Source organism: Ambystoma mexicanum, chromosome 3q (assembly GCF_040938575.1).
Source record: "Ambystoma mexicanum isolate Mex_15411 chromosome 3q, UKY_AmexF1_1, whole genome shotgun sequence".
NCBI lineage: Eukaryota > Metazoa > Chordata > Amphibia > Caudata > Ambystomatidae > Ambystoma > Ambystoma mexicanum.
Window position 1 is genome coordinate 67240957 of NC_090926.1, and position 13082 is coordinate 67254038.

The 13082-nt window shown below is 43.2% G+C and overlaps 1 protein-coding gene across 2 annotated transcripts in view; it reads left to right on the forward strand.

Moving 5' to 3' along the window:
• The window catches only part of LOC138582134 (zinc finger protein 510-like), a 204189-nt gene that overhangs the window by 28168 nt on the left and 162939 nt on the right, over nt 1-13082 (forward strand). For both annotated transcript variants that reach the window (XM_069653145.1, XM_069653144.1), the window contains exons 2-3: nt 5039-5159; nt 8977-9087. In XM_069653145.1, coding sequence (XP_069509246.1) covers nt 5039-5159; nt 8977-9087 — 232 coding nt within the window. The remainder of the gene's footprint in view (nt 1-5038; nt 5160-8976; nt 9088-13082) is intronic.

Sequence of the window (13082 nt, forward strand, 5' to 3'; positions counted from 1 at the left end):
TTTAATTATGTCTCCATAATTCTCTTTATTACCTCCCCCTTCACCTCCTTGATGTTCCTCCACTTCTTATCTTCACTTTTCTCTCGGCCACCTTGAACTTCTGGATATTCCTCCATTGGCCCACCTCTTTCAACAAATGTTCCCCCAACTCATTATCTTCCATTTCATGCTCTTTTGCTTTACACCTCTCCTTTTCTGATAATGCTTCATTTGCCTCGGCCTCTCTCTCTACATCCTTCTGGTTCTTTCTTGTCCCTACCTTCTGGCTCTCTCTCTTCCCCACTTTCCGGGTCTCTCTCTTCCGAGCCTCTTGGGTCTTTCCTTGCTTCCCAACTCTAGCGGGTATTTCCTCTCTTGTCTTTCCCCTTTTCCCAGCCCTCTTGGTCTTTCCACTGTTCCCAGATCTCTGGGCCTTTGCTCCCCTCCCAAACCTCTGCATATTTCCTCCCCTCCCAGACCTCTTGAAGGAAATAAGTAAAAGGTGCTAATCCCATCAAAGAGATAATTTTCTTCTTGTAGGGTTTACGAGGATACATTCCTTCAAGAGTTTGAGAACTAGTACTTGAAAAACAGCTAGACCGCCCAGTGGGTTTCTGAAAGCCATCATGGATGCCTACTGGACCTTAAGGGTGGTGTCCATAGAATGGGAAGTCCAACCCTTTTAAAGTGTCACAGTATAGCGGGTGTGTAGCGTGGATAGCAATATTTTGTAGCCAGGGCATATGTGAGAGAACAGAAGATGCATAGACGGGCAAATGGCACTGTGACAACCCCAAACAAACAAAGTCGAAACAGGTGTTACTTTCTTATGACCTTGCTGTGCCTCTTGCATTCTCTCAGATCCCAATAGTCCTGAGCTGGTAGATCACGCAAGGGTTGCAAGGTATGATAGAAGCGGGAAGGTAGGCCACTAAAGAATGATGCAGACAGACAGGTTGAGACATAAATCTGTCCAACTGTAACGAAAGGTCAGCAAATACCACAAATATATGGTACTGTACACAGACATTAAATTGGCCGCCATCAGGGCTTGCAAGTTACTCGTCCTCCAATCTAGAGGGAGTTAAGAAAATTTGCCAGGCCTGACCATGAAATAAGACACAGTACATTTAGATGGCGGTACATGTTTTTTTAGTATTATGATGTCAAATTTAAAAGTGCTAGGTCCGGAAGGGAGTGCTCCAGATTTTCTGGAGTTTTCTTCAAAACCGGAACACGATTCTAACACTGTACCCTAAACCCTCAGATGGCTGCCTAAAATTGCCCAGTTTCTAAATGGGACAACAGGTCCCAGAAAGCACCTCAACGGTGTTTAAACTGTCCCAAAACCTACACTACTGTATGCATATATAAAACATACCCAGCCTATCTAGAACAATAATATAAAGTGTGAACTATATACGTGAAGGAACAAAATAATGTTGCTGTCTTACTGTTTAGTCGAAGTAGCATGTCCTGAGGTGCTGACAAGCTAAATGACTCTTTGGTGGATGGGTTGATTGGCAGCGCCTGCCCCCTGCCCAGGTGGTGGACTGCCACTGACTCACCGGTTGGTGGGCTAGTAGATGATTGGCAGCTCAGGTCTGTTTAGGGGGGTGGTCTGCCGATTGACTCTTCTGGGAGTGGATCTGATGAAGACAATGGTGCAGCTGCTAATGATAGGAGCGCTTCTGCGGTGGCTGGAGGTGAGCTGCACTGCCAGCACCCCAGAAATTCTCCTGTGAATATGGGCAGGCCATACAGAGTGATGTTGACAGCGGCAGAGGCTGTCACTCAATCACACAGTCCCCTCAGCTACTGGCATGGAAAGCCCAGGTACTTGTGATAAGGCACCAATATAAGATAAAAAGTTGCCGGGTGTTAATCACCCAAACTGGCAGGGGCAGCAAGAATGAGACTTGGAATTAATTGAGGTGATTGGTGCAGTATGAGGAGAGGCTGCCACCTATTCAAATTTCCAACGTCTTCTTCCAACAGAAAATTGTTCTCTTCTTAGACCATTCCTTTCGCGAGCCACAACAATCTGGGCATAGTCCATATGAAACGTGGGGTGGGCAGGGGAGTAGGGGAAAACCATTCTGAATCTTCATATATACATAATTTAGTAAATGATTGGAAAAACACACATGTATAACCATGTATGTATATGTGTACCATTTCATGCACTTAATCACATGTGCTTACTTCATTGTTAAGCCATGAAGAGCCCTCTCCTCTGCATGGCCTTCCATGAAGATTCAAAGTTTCTGAGACTCCTGATTATGAATGGGCTTACAGGGAATGCCTTGTTAACCACCACACTGAAATAATGACCAGTTATGCAAATAGGCCTTGCTTGTGGAGGGACATCCATGTCTTTGGACATATTCTGCCGCCTCTGTAGATAAACATAACTCTTGGAGGCCTTCCACTCATTCACCGTGCTGCAAGCTCTAGGTTGAATGACATCTGATATGTTCTATACTGGTGAAGTCGAAGATGGGAGAATTAGATCCTCAGTCACTCAAAACCCTAGACAGGGAGGATTTATGTCCTCCAGAGCCAGTGAGGTACCGCCAGTATTACCTCTGCCTCTTATTTCCTCATGATCCTGTTTATTAGTGGAATCAGTCAAAGGCATTAAGAAGCATTGTGGGGTCAGGTCATCTGTATTGCACGCCAACCCCATGCTTCAACCCCCAGAACCTCGGAACAGAATAACAGTACTACCACATTCATCTGAGTTGCAAACATGTCCATCTCTGATACTTCGAATCTGGAGCACATAAAGGAGAAGTCACTGCTAGACAGGCACAGCTCAAGGAAGAATGGGGACTACCTGTTCTCTTTGTATGCCACTACGTTCAGAGAGCTTGAATGTGAACTACCATTATGGATATTACATTCTGTGTTTCCCTGCAAAGATTTCCACTTCCAGATAAGTGAATGATGTTGTTTTCCCCCCCCCTGGTCTCTGGACATGTTTTTGACACAGAGTTTTCTGTGAGTAACTTCAATGGTTGCTCTTGTAGACATCTAGCAAATGTCAGTGCGTTATAAACTTCTGAATTTCCCCATCTTTCCTGTGCTTCCATAGTCCCTAGGATTGCTATCCATCCCACACGGCTGGCATCTTTTGTCAGTATCATTGGATTCTGGGGTGGAGGGTGGGCAATGGTCTATTTCTTGCCAGGTTCTGGCGAATTATCTTTTAAAGTAGCTAAGAAGAAATATCCTTTGTCAGCGGGATCATCTCTCAGTAGCTGCCACTGTCAGGAGGCCAGTGAGCTAGAATGTGATCAACCAGATGTTGCTACCTGGCCCATGGGTTGAGGAAGACAGTGGTCATCATTTGCCCTTGGACCTTGAGCCAAGTCCTCGCTGAGGATTGCTGGCAAGCTAGGAGGCTCTGAAGGAGGTTTCTCGGCTTTACTTATCTTGCAGGTGAGAGGAATACCGTTTCCAGATCCATATGGATTGATGCCACAATGAATTTTAGTTTCTGTACCAGAGTTAAGTGGGGATTTTATAATTCACAGGGGATCACTGTTGGTTGATTAGATAACTAACACTCTGGATATGAGTTCTCACCCCTTCCTCCATTTGATTGACTGTGAGCCAGACTTCAGAATAGGGGTGCATTTCTATCCCTTCACTTTGGAACTACAATGAATTAGGTCTATGACTTTTGTAAATATATTCAGTGCTCACTTCAGTCCAAATGGGAGTACACTGTACTAGAAATAGCTTCCAAGTACTTCTTTTCAGAGTAACCTCTAGTGAGTGTTTGTGATTGGAAAATTATGGTATGTACTTTCTGTTCCAGCAATGTCGGGTAAAGATCTTCAAGCAGCATTGACCAGATCTTCTTAATTAAGATTTTATATTGATGAAGAATCCTAAAACTGGTACCATAGGTATTCTCAGGACAAAGGAGCCATTCTTCTGACCTAGGTTAGTTATCACAGTGGTAGGGTCAGTTAGGGTAGTTTGGACAGTGGACTTATTCCTTTGGACATTCACGAAGGGCTGACAGGCACCTTAGTTAGTAACAGGTAGGGACCAGCCATCGGGATAGGGAAAATTAGACCTTATAATGTTTCCTTTAATAAAACATGTGAAACATGTCCTCATGTGTCCTGATTTGACACAGTGGACACAGAATACTTAGTATATCTCTCAGTAATTCTGATCAAAGAGTGAGAGTTCTATTCACTGGCTCCTCAATGTTAAACAAACATCCAGAGTTTTAGGTTCAAACAAGCGACATCTCAGTGCCAGGGGATGGATTACTTTCAGGGTATGCAGCTATTTGTAGCTGCATTCCCTGAAAGTCCCTGCTAGGTTCACATAAATTATTGCAAAAGACTGCAATGGCTTTATAATTTCAATCTGAACATATGCATTTGTTAACCAATTATGCCCAGAGTTAGGTCCTCCTTGCTTTAATCTAGCCCTTCCCTGAAAGCTTAATTGAAGCAAACTGTTGGCAAAATGGTCACAGCAGTACTGATCTAGAAAATTGATTGTAATCTTTAAGATGGCAGAGAATTGCCATTAACTACTTCTCTCATAACTATGTTTGTTTATGAATAAAGAGCCAAACTACAACCCCAAAACATACATTTTTGTAAATGTTTGGAGCAGCAAATGGAATTGAATTAGATTTAATAATAAGCATTCAAACAGAAACACGATGTTTGTGGGATAGCCGGAAAGTACATTACTACAGTTTACAAAATACTTCTGTTTAAGGTGGGGGTCTCAAGTGAAAGCATTTTCAGCAGTGTATTATCTTATTGCACCTAATTCATGTCATAATACCAAAAGGGCAGATTAAAAGATGTGACCACCCCTACACCCAAACCCCGTTTTGAATCGCAAACTAAAAGAAAGTGCCCGTGTTGTCTGCATGGCTATCAATAGGCCAAGCAAACAGATGCTGGTAGATAAGAAGCATACCAGGGAAGAGAATATGTTATATTAAATGTTTACTTTTTTTATTTGACTGAGAGAATATGTTGAGTCTGTGAGTTAACAATGTCTCTTCATGGCGCAGATCACGTTCCATGATGTTTCAGCCTATTTCTCCGAAGAGGAGTGGACACTTTTACATGAATGGCAGAGGGACCTTTACAGAAACGTGATGAAGGAAATTCACCAAGCCCTGATCTCACTGGGTAAAGTTATGCTACATGATTTACACCTTATGGCACGCTTATATTGAGTATCAGGGATGCATAGACTGTGTTTTGACTTTATGTCTAATCCTAAAAATCAATTAAATTGGTTCATACACATTGCACTATTGGCAATGGCAGGTTGTTTGCACTGTTTTTGCCTCCTTGATTGTCCCTTAATTCAGCTTTTCCTGCACCCTGTCATATGTTGTGATACCTTTTCTTATGCAATAGGATGTCTTAGCATTGTCTACTCTTCTCCATCTCTAATTCCCATAAAATAAACTAGCCCGCCTCTTACCTTTTCTCATTTGTCCATACTGTCTGGGCCTGGCCCAAGGAGCAACTTTATCAGCAAACTCCTTTTCCTCTTTAGCCTGTATCTCCTCTTCACACTCAACATGCAGATGGCTACTCGGAACGTCCGGCAGGTGGGGTGGCACTGCCACTTATATCTAAACAACAACGTAAATGCTCTATTGTTATTACTCTGCATAAGATGAAGATCGAACATATTTTAGTTTGACTGACTGACCACTCTTTTCCTGCTGATTATGATTCATCCTTATAATTGAAGTATTCACAATTGGTTATCTTGGGAGACTTTAATTGCTGATCTGATGATGCAACTGATTTACATGCTGCAAATATGCTTGCTATTCTATCTGACTTGTAGCTTTTACAGTTGGTATCTGACTCTACTGATCTTCACAGTCACGCCTTAGATTTGATTTTTGCTGAGACTAATAGTGTAGTTACTCCCGCTGCTCATCCAGCTGTCTAGTCTGATCATGACATTATCCCTGTTACCCTTTTTATTCCTTGCTCTACTACTACCGTGGGGCCTCTGTACTCATTCTCTCGATTCTGGAGTCAAGTGGACCCAGCTATTTTAGCTGCCTCTGTGATAGGCCACTTTGATGTTGCTATTGCTAATTCAAATTCTGACCCCTTGTCTGCACTGCACTTTGCTTTTAGCTCAGCAGCTGATGAATTAGCCCTGTGAAACAGCGTAAGAAACCACAGTGGCTGTTAGCCCCCTGGTTTACTGAGCATTTACACTCTCTCAAGCTTCTATATAAGTATGCTGAATGCCAGTGGCACTCAGCATATTCAGATATTGACAAACAACTACTGAAAGCACATCGACTTGTTTATCACCAGGCCTTTAAGGAAGCAAAAACGTTCTATTTCTCTAACTGTATTGTTGCAGCACAAAGTCAACCTAAAGAACTTTTTGCAATTGTCCGGGAGTTGTCTCAACCCGTGTCTGCTTTGGGTAAAGTACCTCTGGGGGTGGGACCAAGCCTGATTTCCATATTGTCTTTCCCCTGCTGTAATGGCTTGGCAGGCTGAAAAACGATGGTCTGTCGGGTTGCCCAGAGCTGTGCCCATGGTTATGATTTGTTCAAAACCTTCCAGCCATCAAATTTTAGTTTTGCTTTAGTCATCCTGAGTGGGACCAGTATGCCCAGGGGTGGGTCCTGAGCCTGCTGCGCCTAGAGACCTAAGCTACTCCTTAGTGATGATGCCTAACAAACCCAAAACAACACATTTTGGTTTGGGGTAAAGTGCCTGCCTCCCAGGTGCTTTGCGACTCAATTGCTGACTTTTTAGAATTCCTTTCTTACCTTTTCATCTGCAGTGGAAGAACAAGTTCACTGGATAGTCGACACGCTTAAATCCGCCTCCCCACTTGAAATTATTCTTTTTCAGGTTTAGAAAATTATTGGACCTGAGCTGGTGCCACCTCTTACTAGTAAATCACTCTCTCTCAAGACTACCCTTATTCCTGTATTCTTAAAACAATTCCTGTATTCTTAAACACATGCTGTGGCTTTCCCCCTTAGTCCCCCTTTTGAAGAAGGCTTCTCTGGACCCTGCCATACCAGCTAACCTTAAACCCATTTCCCTTTTGTTGTTTCTGATGAAGACACTCAAAGCCATAATCACACCCCAATTGTGGGACTTCCTTGAGTTCCATTTTATCCTTCACCCATTGCAATCAGGCTTTCGCCCCTCAATGGGCACAGAATTGATTTTGGTCCATGCCATCGATGACCTCGCCCTAATATTAGATCAGGCGGAGTGGGTGTTCTCATTCTGCTGGATCTCTCTGCAGCATTTTACACAATCGACCACGCTTTTGTGTGTCAACGCCTGGAGAAGATCATAGTTGGCGATTCTGTTCTCTGCTGGTTAAAGTCCTTTCTCTCTGATCGGATGCAAGCTCTCTCTCTCTTCGTACTTTCTCTTCTGTTTCCTCCCCTATTACCTGAGGAGTGCCTCAGGGCTCAGCCATTTCACCACTGTTGTTTAATGTTTATTTGCTCCCACTTGCAAGGCTTAGCCAATCGCATGGTTGCCGCTTTTACTCATACGCAGACGACACACCACCTATTCTGCGTATCGATCATGATCAGGAGTTAGCGGCCACCCGCCATAGGATTACCTGGCTCATATCGGAGGCTGGATGCGAATAATTGGTCTCTAACTTAACGCTGATAAAACTGAGGTTATGGTCCTTGGTGCTGATTCAATGGACTGTTCTTCCTGCTCCATGGAATTATGGCTTTCTCTCCAGGGTCCCCTATCTTCCCCAGCTACCACTGTTAAGAACGTAGGCCTAAACATTACTTGTTCCCTCTCTGTTGAGTCTCAGATTAATGCCAGATGCAGACTGCTCATTTGAAAATTAAACCACTTAGGAAGATTATCCCTTTTGTCCAAGCTAATCTCTGGGGATGGTGGTTTCCACCTCAGTTAGGGAAATTCTAGACTATTGTACAACCATAAACTTTTATCCAGTGTTTACAGGTGGTTCAGAACTTGGCAGCTCATCTGGCCATTGGGCTTCCCAGATTTGCTCACTCCTCTGCTGTGTTCCAGAAGTTGCACTGGCTTCCGATAGACAGCCAAATTAAATTTAAGATTTTGTGTATGGTCCACCGCACCTCTTACGGATGTGGAGCTACCGTTCTCTGTCACAAAATTACCAGACATCGTCCCTCTTGGAACCTTCATTCTACCAATTTGCATCTGCCTCAGGTTCCCCGCTTTCTCAAAATCACTGTGGGCAGCAGAGCTTTTTCAGCCCCTGCTCCAGTCCTTTGGAACTCCCTCCCTATCTCTCTTAGGGCTATTGCGTTCACCTTCCCTTCAGAAAAGACTTAAACATTTCTTTTCAACCATTGAGCTGTTTTTTTCTCTTTCTTCTGTTTCTTCCCGCCCATTGGAATGTTGGTTTTTCTTGGATGAAGGTATGACCTTTTCAGCGCCAGGATAGCTCTGGGTCACAGTAGCGCTATGTAAGATTCATTAACATAACATACCATAACAAGGGCTTCCAGGTCTCAGACTGATGACTCGCAGGAGGTGTCCAAGTCTGTCCCCACCACCATGTTTCAGGGGCTGTCATTTCTCTCTTATGTACTACTGCAGCAATGAACTCTGCATATTTCGCATCACCACATCTGAAATCCTCAACTTGTTTTCACGCAGATAAGAGAATATTATTCAACTAACATATGGCGTGCCAGCAACTCGCTGAACGTTGATGTGTCCCACCTTTCTTTAGTCGTTGAGATTGCATCTCCTGACAATCACAAGGATATTTAACAATATTTGTTTTAGAACTACCAATTCTGTCCCTGTCGGGTTTGGGCAAAGCTATTCTTCATTGTCTTTCTATTACTTTGCTAAGTAAGTTAATTTCTGTGATCATGCACCTTGCTACATCCCATTATAAAACAGTGGCAATAGGTGCTACTAAACAAGGACAAGTAGATAATTGTGTTTTTCTGTTTGCTTTTATTAGGGCCTCTTATTGCTACCACTGTCTGCTCAATAAGAGCTAAAGAAAAAGAAGAGCTGATCACAATAGACAACCAGGAGTGCGAAAGGAGACGCAGGATTAGTCATTCTTCAAGTGAGTACGAAGTGCATTAGCAGTGATATAGCACAAAAGGGGTGGCCTGTGCATTGACTAGCTTCCTTGGGTACCAGCTAGTTCATTATTCCTGGATAGAAAGAACAAACACAGCAGTTCATAAAACAAAACATTTCCTAAACACTTACAAACGTCACAGTGAGATCTATGTGTCTGATCATCTCTTAAATTAAGGATTGACATTCATGTATACGCTCAGGATTTGTATTTCTAGGTTACAAATGATAAAAGTAAATATCTTTGTATATTGGATAGGAGAAGTCAGGCACATTGGATGTCCTTAAGTAAAAACATTATTTGGGAAGAGAAGTTTGAGAATTTTGGAAGGTATATTAGCATGTTACATTTTATATAATGAGCAGGAAAGCGAATGACTCTTGATTTGTTTAGACAAGGAAATAATCTGCTCACAGACGCATCCAAGGAAGGAATCAATTTTTTTAAAATCGACTCAAAGAATCTTAATTTTTTCATGGCATTCCATGCTGTATTGAAGATCAGGCCAGGCTATGCAGTAAACACATTTAAGGAGCTAGATCATACCTTTACCTCCATCCATAAACCTAGGAAAGAGGTGGTGACAACGTGTTGTTATGGGTGGATTACACTTTGTATTAAGATTGTTTGCTCATGGTTGTTGGGTCCTTATTGTCATTTTACATGTGCCATTTAACAATAAACCTGTTTCGGTTACTGTTTTCATTTTGTTCATTTTTCGTAGGGAGCCATAGATAGGGGCGGCCATGGACTGACGGGGTGAGCTGGTATTTGAATAGGCCTTTTTGTAAAGCATTGCTAGATACATAGATTCCAACTGATCAGTGACTCCATCTGATCAGCAATAAAATCCCAACACACGAGGCTGAGCCCTGAAAAGCCACTTGCAGAGCAGAAACCTCATCCAAATGCCCCAGTCATGTCATCTTTATAGTGAAAGTAAACCTTTCTTTAGCTTGTAAATGAGTTGCAGAGGTCCACTTATCTCCATGCAATCCCAGGACTTTGATGTCCTGAGCTTCTCAGAATCCTTCACCAGGCCTGGGGATGCAGAAGCACACCTCATTGCAGGCCCTGCTGCAGCTTGCCTCATTAGGATTATAAATGGAAAAAAATGCTGCACAGTTTTAAGAGGTTCATTTTCTAGATTGTTAAAATGAAGCAAGGTGAATGTCTTTTATGCTTTATTTTAATAATCTGGGGAATTTATAACAATTTGAAGGCGACGTGAGGGTGCAGAACAGGATATATGTTTCTGTGCTGCTTTCCTGCTCCTCGTTCAAATTTCACTGTGATTTTCCACAAGCATTTCCATGCTGACTGAAAACCCGAGCATTTCTATGGAATCTGCGTAACTGTTGCACCTGCTAAATGCAGGTGGATTCCATTGTAAACCATTGTAAATGCTACTTATGCATTATTTAGGAAATTAGGTTAACTATGGGACGGGTCCTGGAATGCATTGAAAGCCCATGCTAGTATAGTGGGAACACGTGATATAACTATGAAGCGTCTGGAAAGAGGGGGTGAGTTTACTGTTGTTTTTCCATTGCCTGTGTGTGGGGTCACCTATCTCAAGAACAGGAAGAACTACAGGCACAGGTAGTTCAACCCATGAAACAAGATAAAATGTTTTTGTTTTTTATTCCTTCTTTTTTTTCTAAATTTGTTTTATTGTTTTTACTGATACATAAGTATCAACGTTACACAGCAATGTTCTTAGCAGTGTCAACAGCCATCACATTATAACATATCATAAAACCTTCCCCAACATCCCCCTCCTCTTCCCTTCCCTCCCTCCCAGCTCCCACCCCCCATCCTTGTCTGATGCACAATTGCACACCAACTCACAAATCTTACATAATTTGGAACACTGCACCCCCTAGTCCGGCTTAATCCGCCTCCTCTGTTTCTATGGCTTCCTTAGTGAACAGGGTTTGCAACAAGACCTCCCATTCCACAATGCCCCCCGTGACCTCCCCCTGGCTGCCCAATAGTGCCCTCTTCCATGCCACGGTTTCTGCCATCGCGCACTGTTTCAGGTCCCGCCACCATTCCTCTACTTCGGGGCCTTTGGGGGATTTCATTCCATAGCTATTCTACGTTTGGCTAGGATGCACAGCAAATCCTTCATTTTGTAATTGGGTTTTGTTTTATGCCCTTGGGATGTGCAAAGCAGCCCAACGGGCATGCTCCCGGGGAGAGGACATCCAATCCCAACCCCCATTTGTGTAATCTACTCACCACCCTCTGCCAGTATAGCGCCACCACAGAGCATGCCCAGAACATATGCAACATCTCAGCTTCTGTCGCTTTACACCTGGGGCATGCTTGTGCCACTGCGCCTGGAAACCTTGAGATCCTCAGAGGCGTCATAAATGCCCTGTGTGTTACCAGCAATTGTATAAGCTGCAGTCTCAAATTCTGTGACACCCTCTTGTGGTATCCCAGTACCTCCACCCATTGTGCGCCTGTGAATATTGGCCCTAGGTCTTCTTCCCACTAGACAGCAAAAGTTTGTATATCCGCGATATGGTGTGCCCCCTTCAGCTATGTCATATAGGACATCCACTACTGAATGCTTCTCTCTTAATTGGCTATTTTATCCATCTACGCGTGATCTCCCTCTTGGTAGTGCCATATAGCAAATACTGGCCTGCATGCATGCCTGTGTGCACTGCCAGCTCTAAGAATGGTATGAAAATGGTATCCCGCAGTAAATCCCCAATTGTGGCCACCCCGCAGGTTTCCCAATTCGCACGTATTCCCCTTCTCCCCTGTGTTGAGGATGCTACCACTGAAATGTGGGATATATTGACCCACTCAACAGTATTTCACCACATCACCAAGCTGCCTGTCTTCAGAAAACAGCAAATGGCTGTGCTGGCTCCTGTGTGCACCAGGACCTCAAAACTGAGTTTTTGTAGCAACAAAAAGATGGCTGCGCCGTCCTGCCAAGCACACTTCAGGCAGGATGGAACAAGGGGACATACTGAAGGAGCGTGCCAGTGTGTTCTGAAACATATAAATGGAATAAAGTGAAAAGGCAGCACTGCTTTGCTGAAAACCCAAAATTCCCAGTCAAAATGAAACTTTTTACCCTTTAAAAATGCTGCTTTGACACTAATTCCACTGTTTTTTCTTAAACTACTGTGATTAAAAAGGCCCTGCCATGCCCAGGATATCTCATTGTGCCTCAGCAAAACCAGGCATGATCTCTGAATGACAGGCCCTGTCAAACCAACTCTGAGAGAAATCAACAAGCAACTCCACTTTTACAAGCACAGGAACACGTGTTTATTTCTTTCCAATAGAATCAAAAGCTCAGCAGTTCAAAGAGACTCTAACTCTCTCAGCCAGGTCAGTTTCAATATATCTGTGCAACTCCTGCATTCAAGAAAATGACTATAGCTGCAAAGACAGTGTGGGAATCTGATGGAGCTGCCAAACCAAATTTAAAGAAAAAAATGCTAGATTTTCACCACACATGTAAAAATGGGCCTTAGCAAACTAAAGAAAAATAAATGGCCCGATTAAAAAGAAAATTGTTGAATGAAAGCTTGCCTTATTTAGCAATGTAAAGGGGTTGTGTTGTTGGTGATAATACACACAGGGGCTATTTTATTCCACAGATTTGTTTTAATTCAGGACCCAAAATAAGAAAATAAAGATTTTAATACACATGGGCTGAATTTGCAAGCTCTCAAAAACAAGTTATTCCAGATGGCAGAGCTAAAAGCCTCCCCCTAAGGAAGGGAGCCACACCATAAACTCTCAGCAGATACTAACACCTAAATGATTATTACTAGTTTGGAAAGAATCTAGGCTAAGCTAAGCTAACCTAACCTACTCACTGACAATGGAACTCCCAGGGCAAGGAAGTTTGAAGTGTGACGGGGCAATAAACCTTCAATCAAGCTGAGAAACACCCACCTTGCTTTGAGGGAAATGACAGTTGGTAGCAGTTGAAGGAAGGA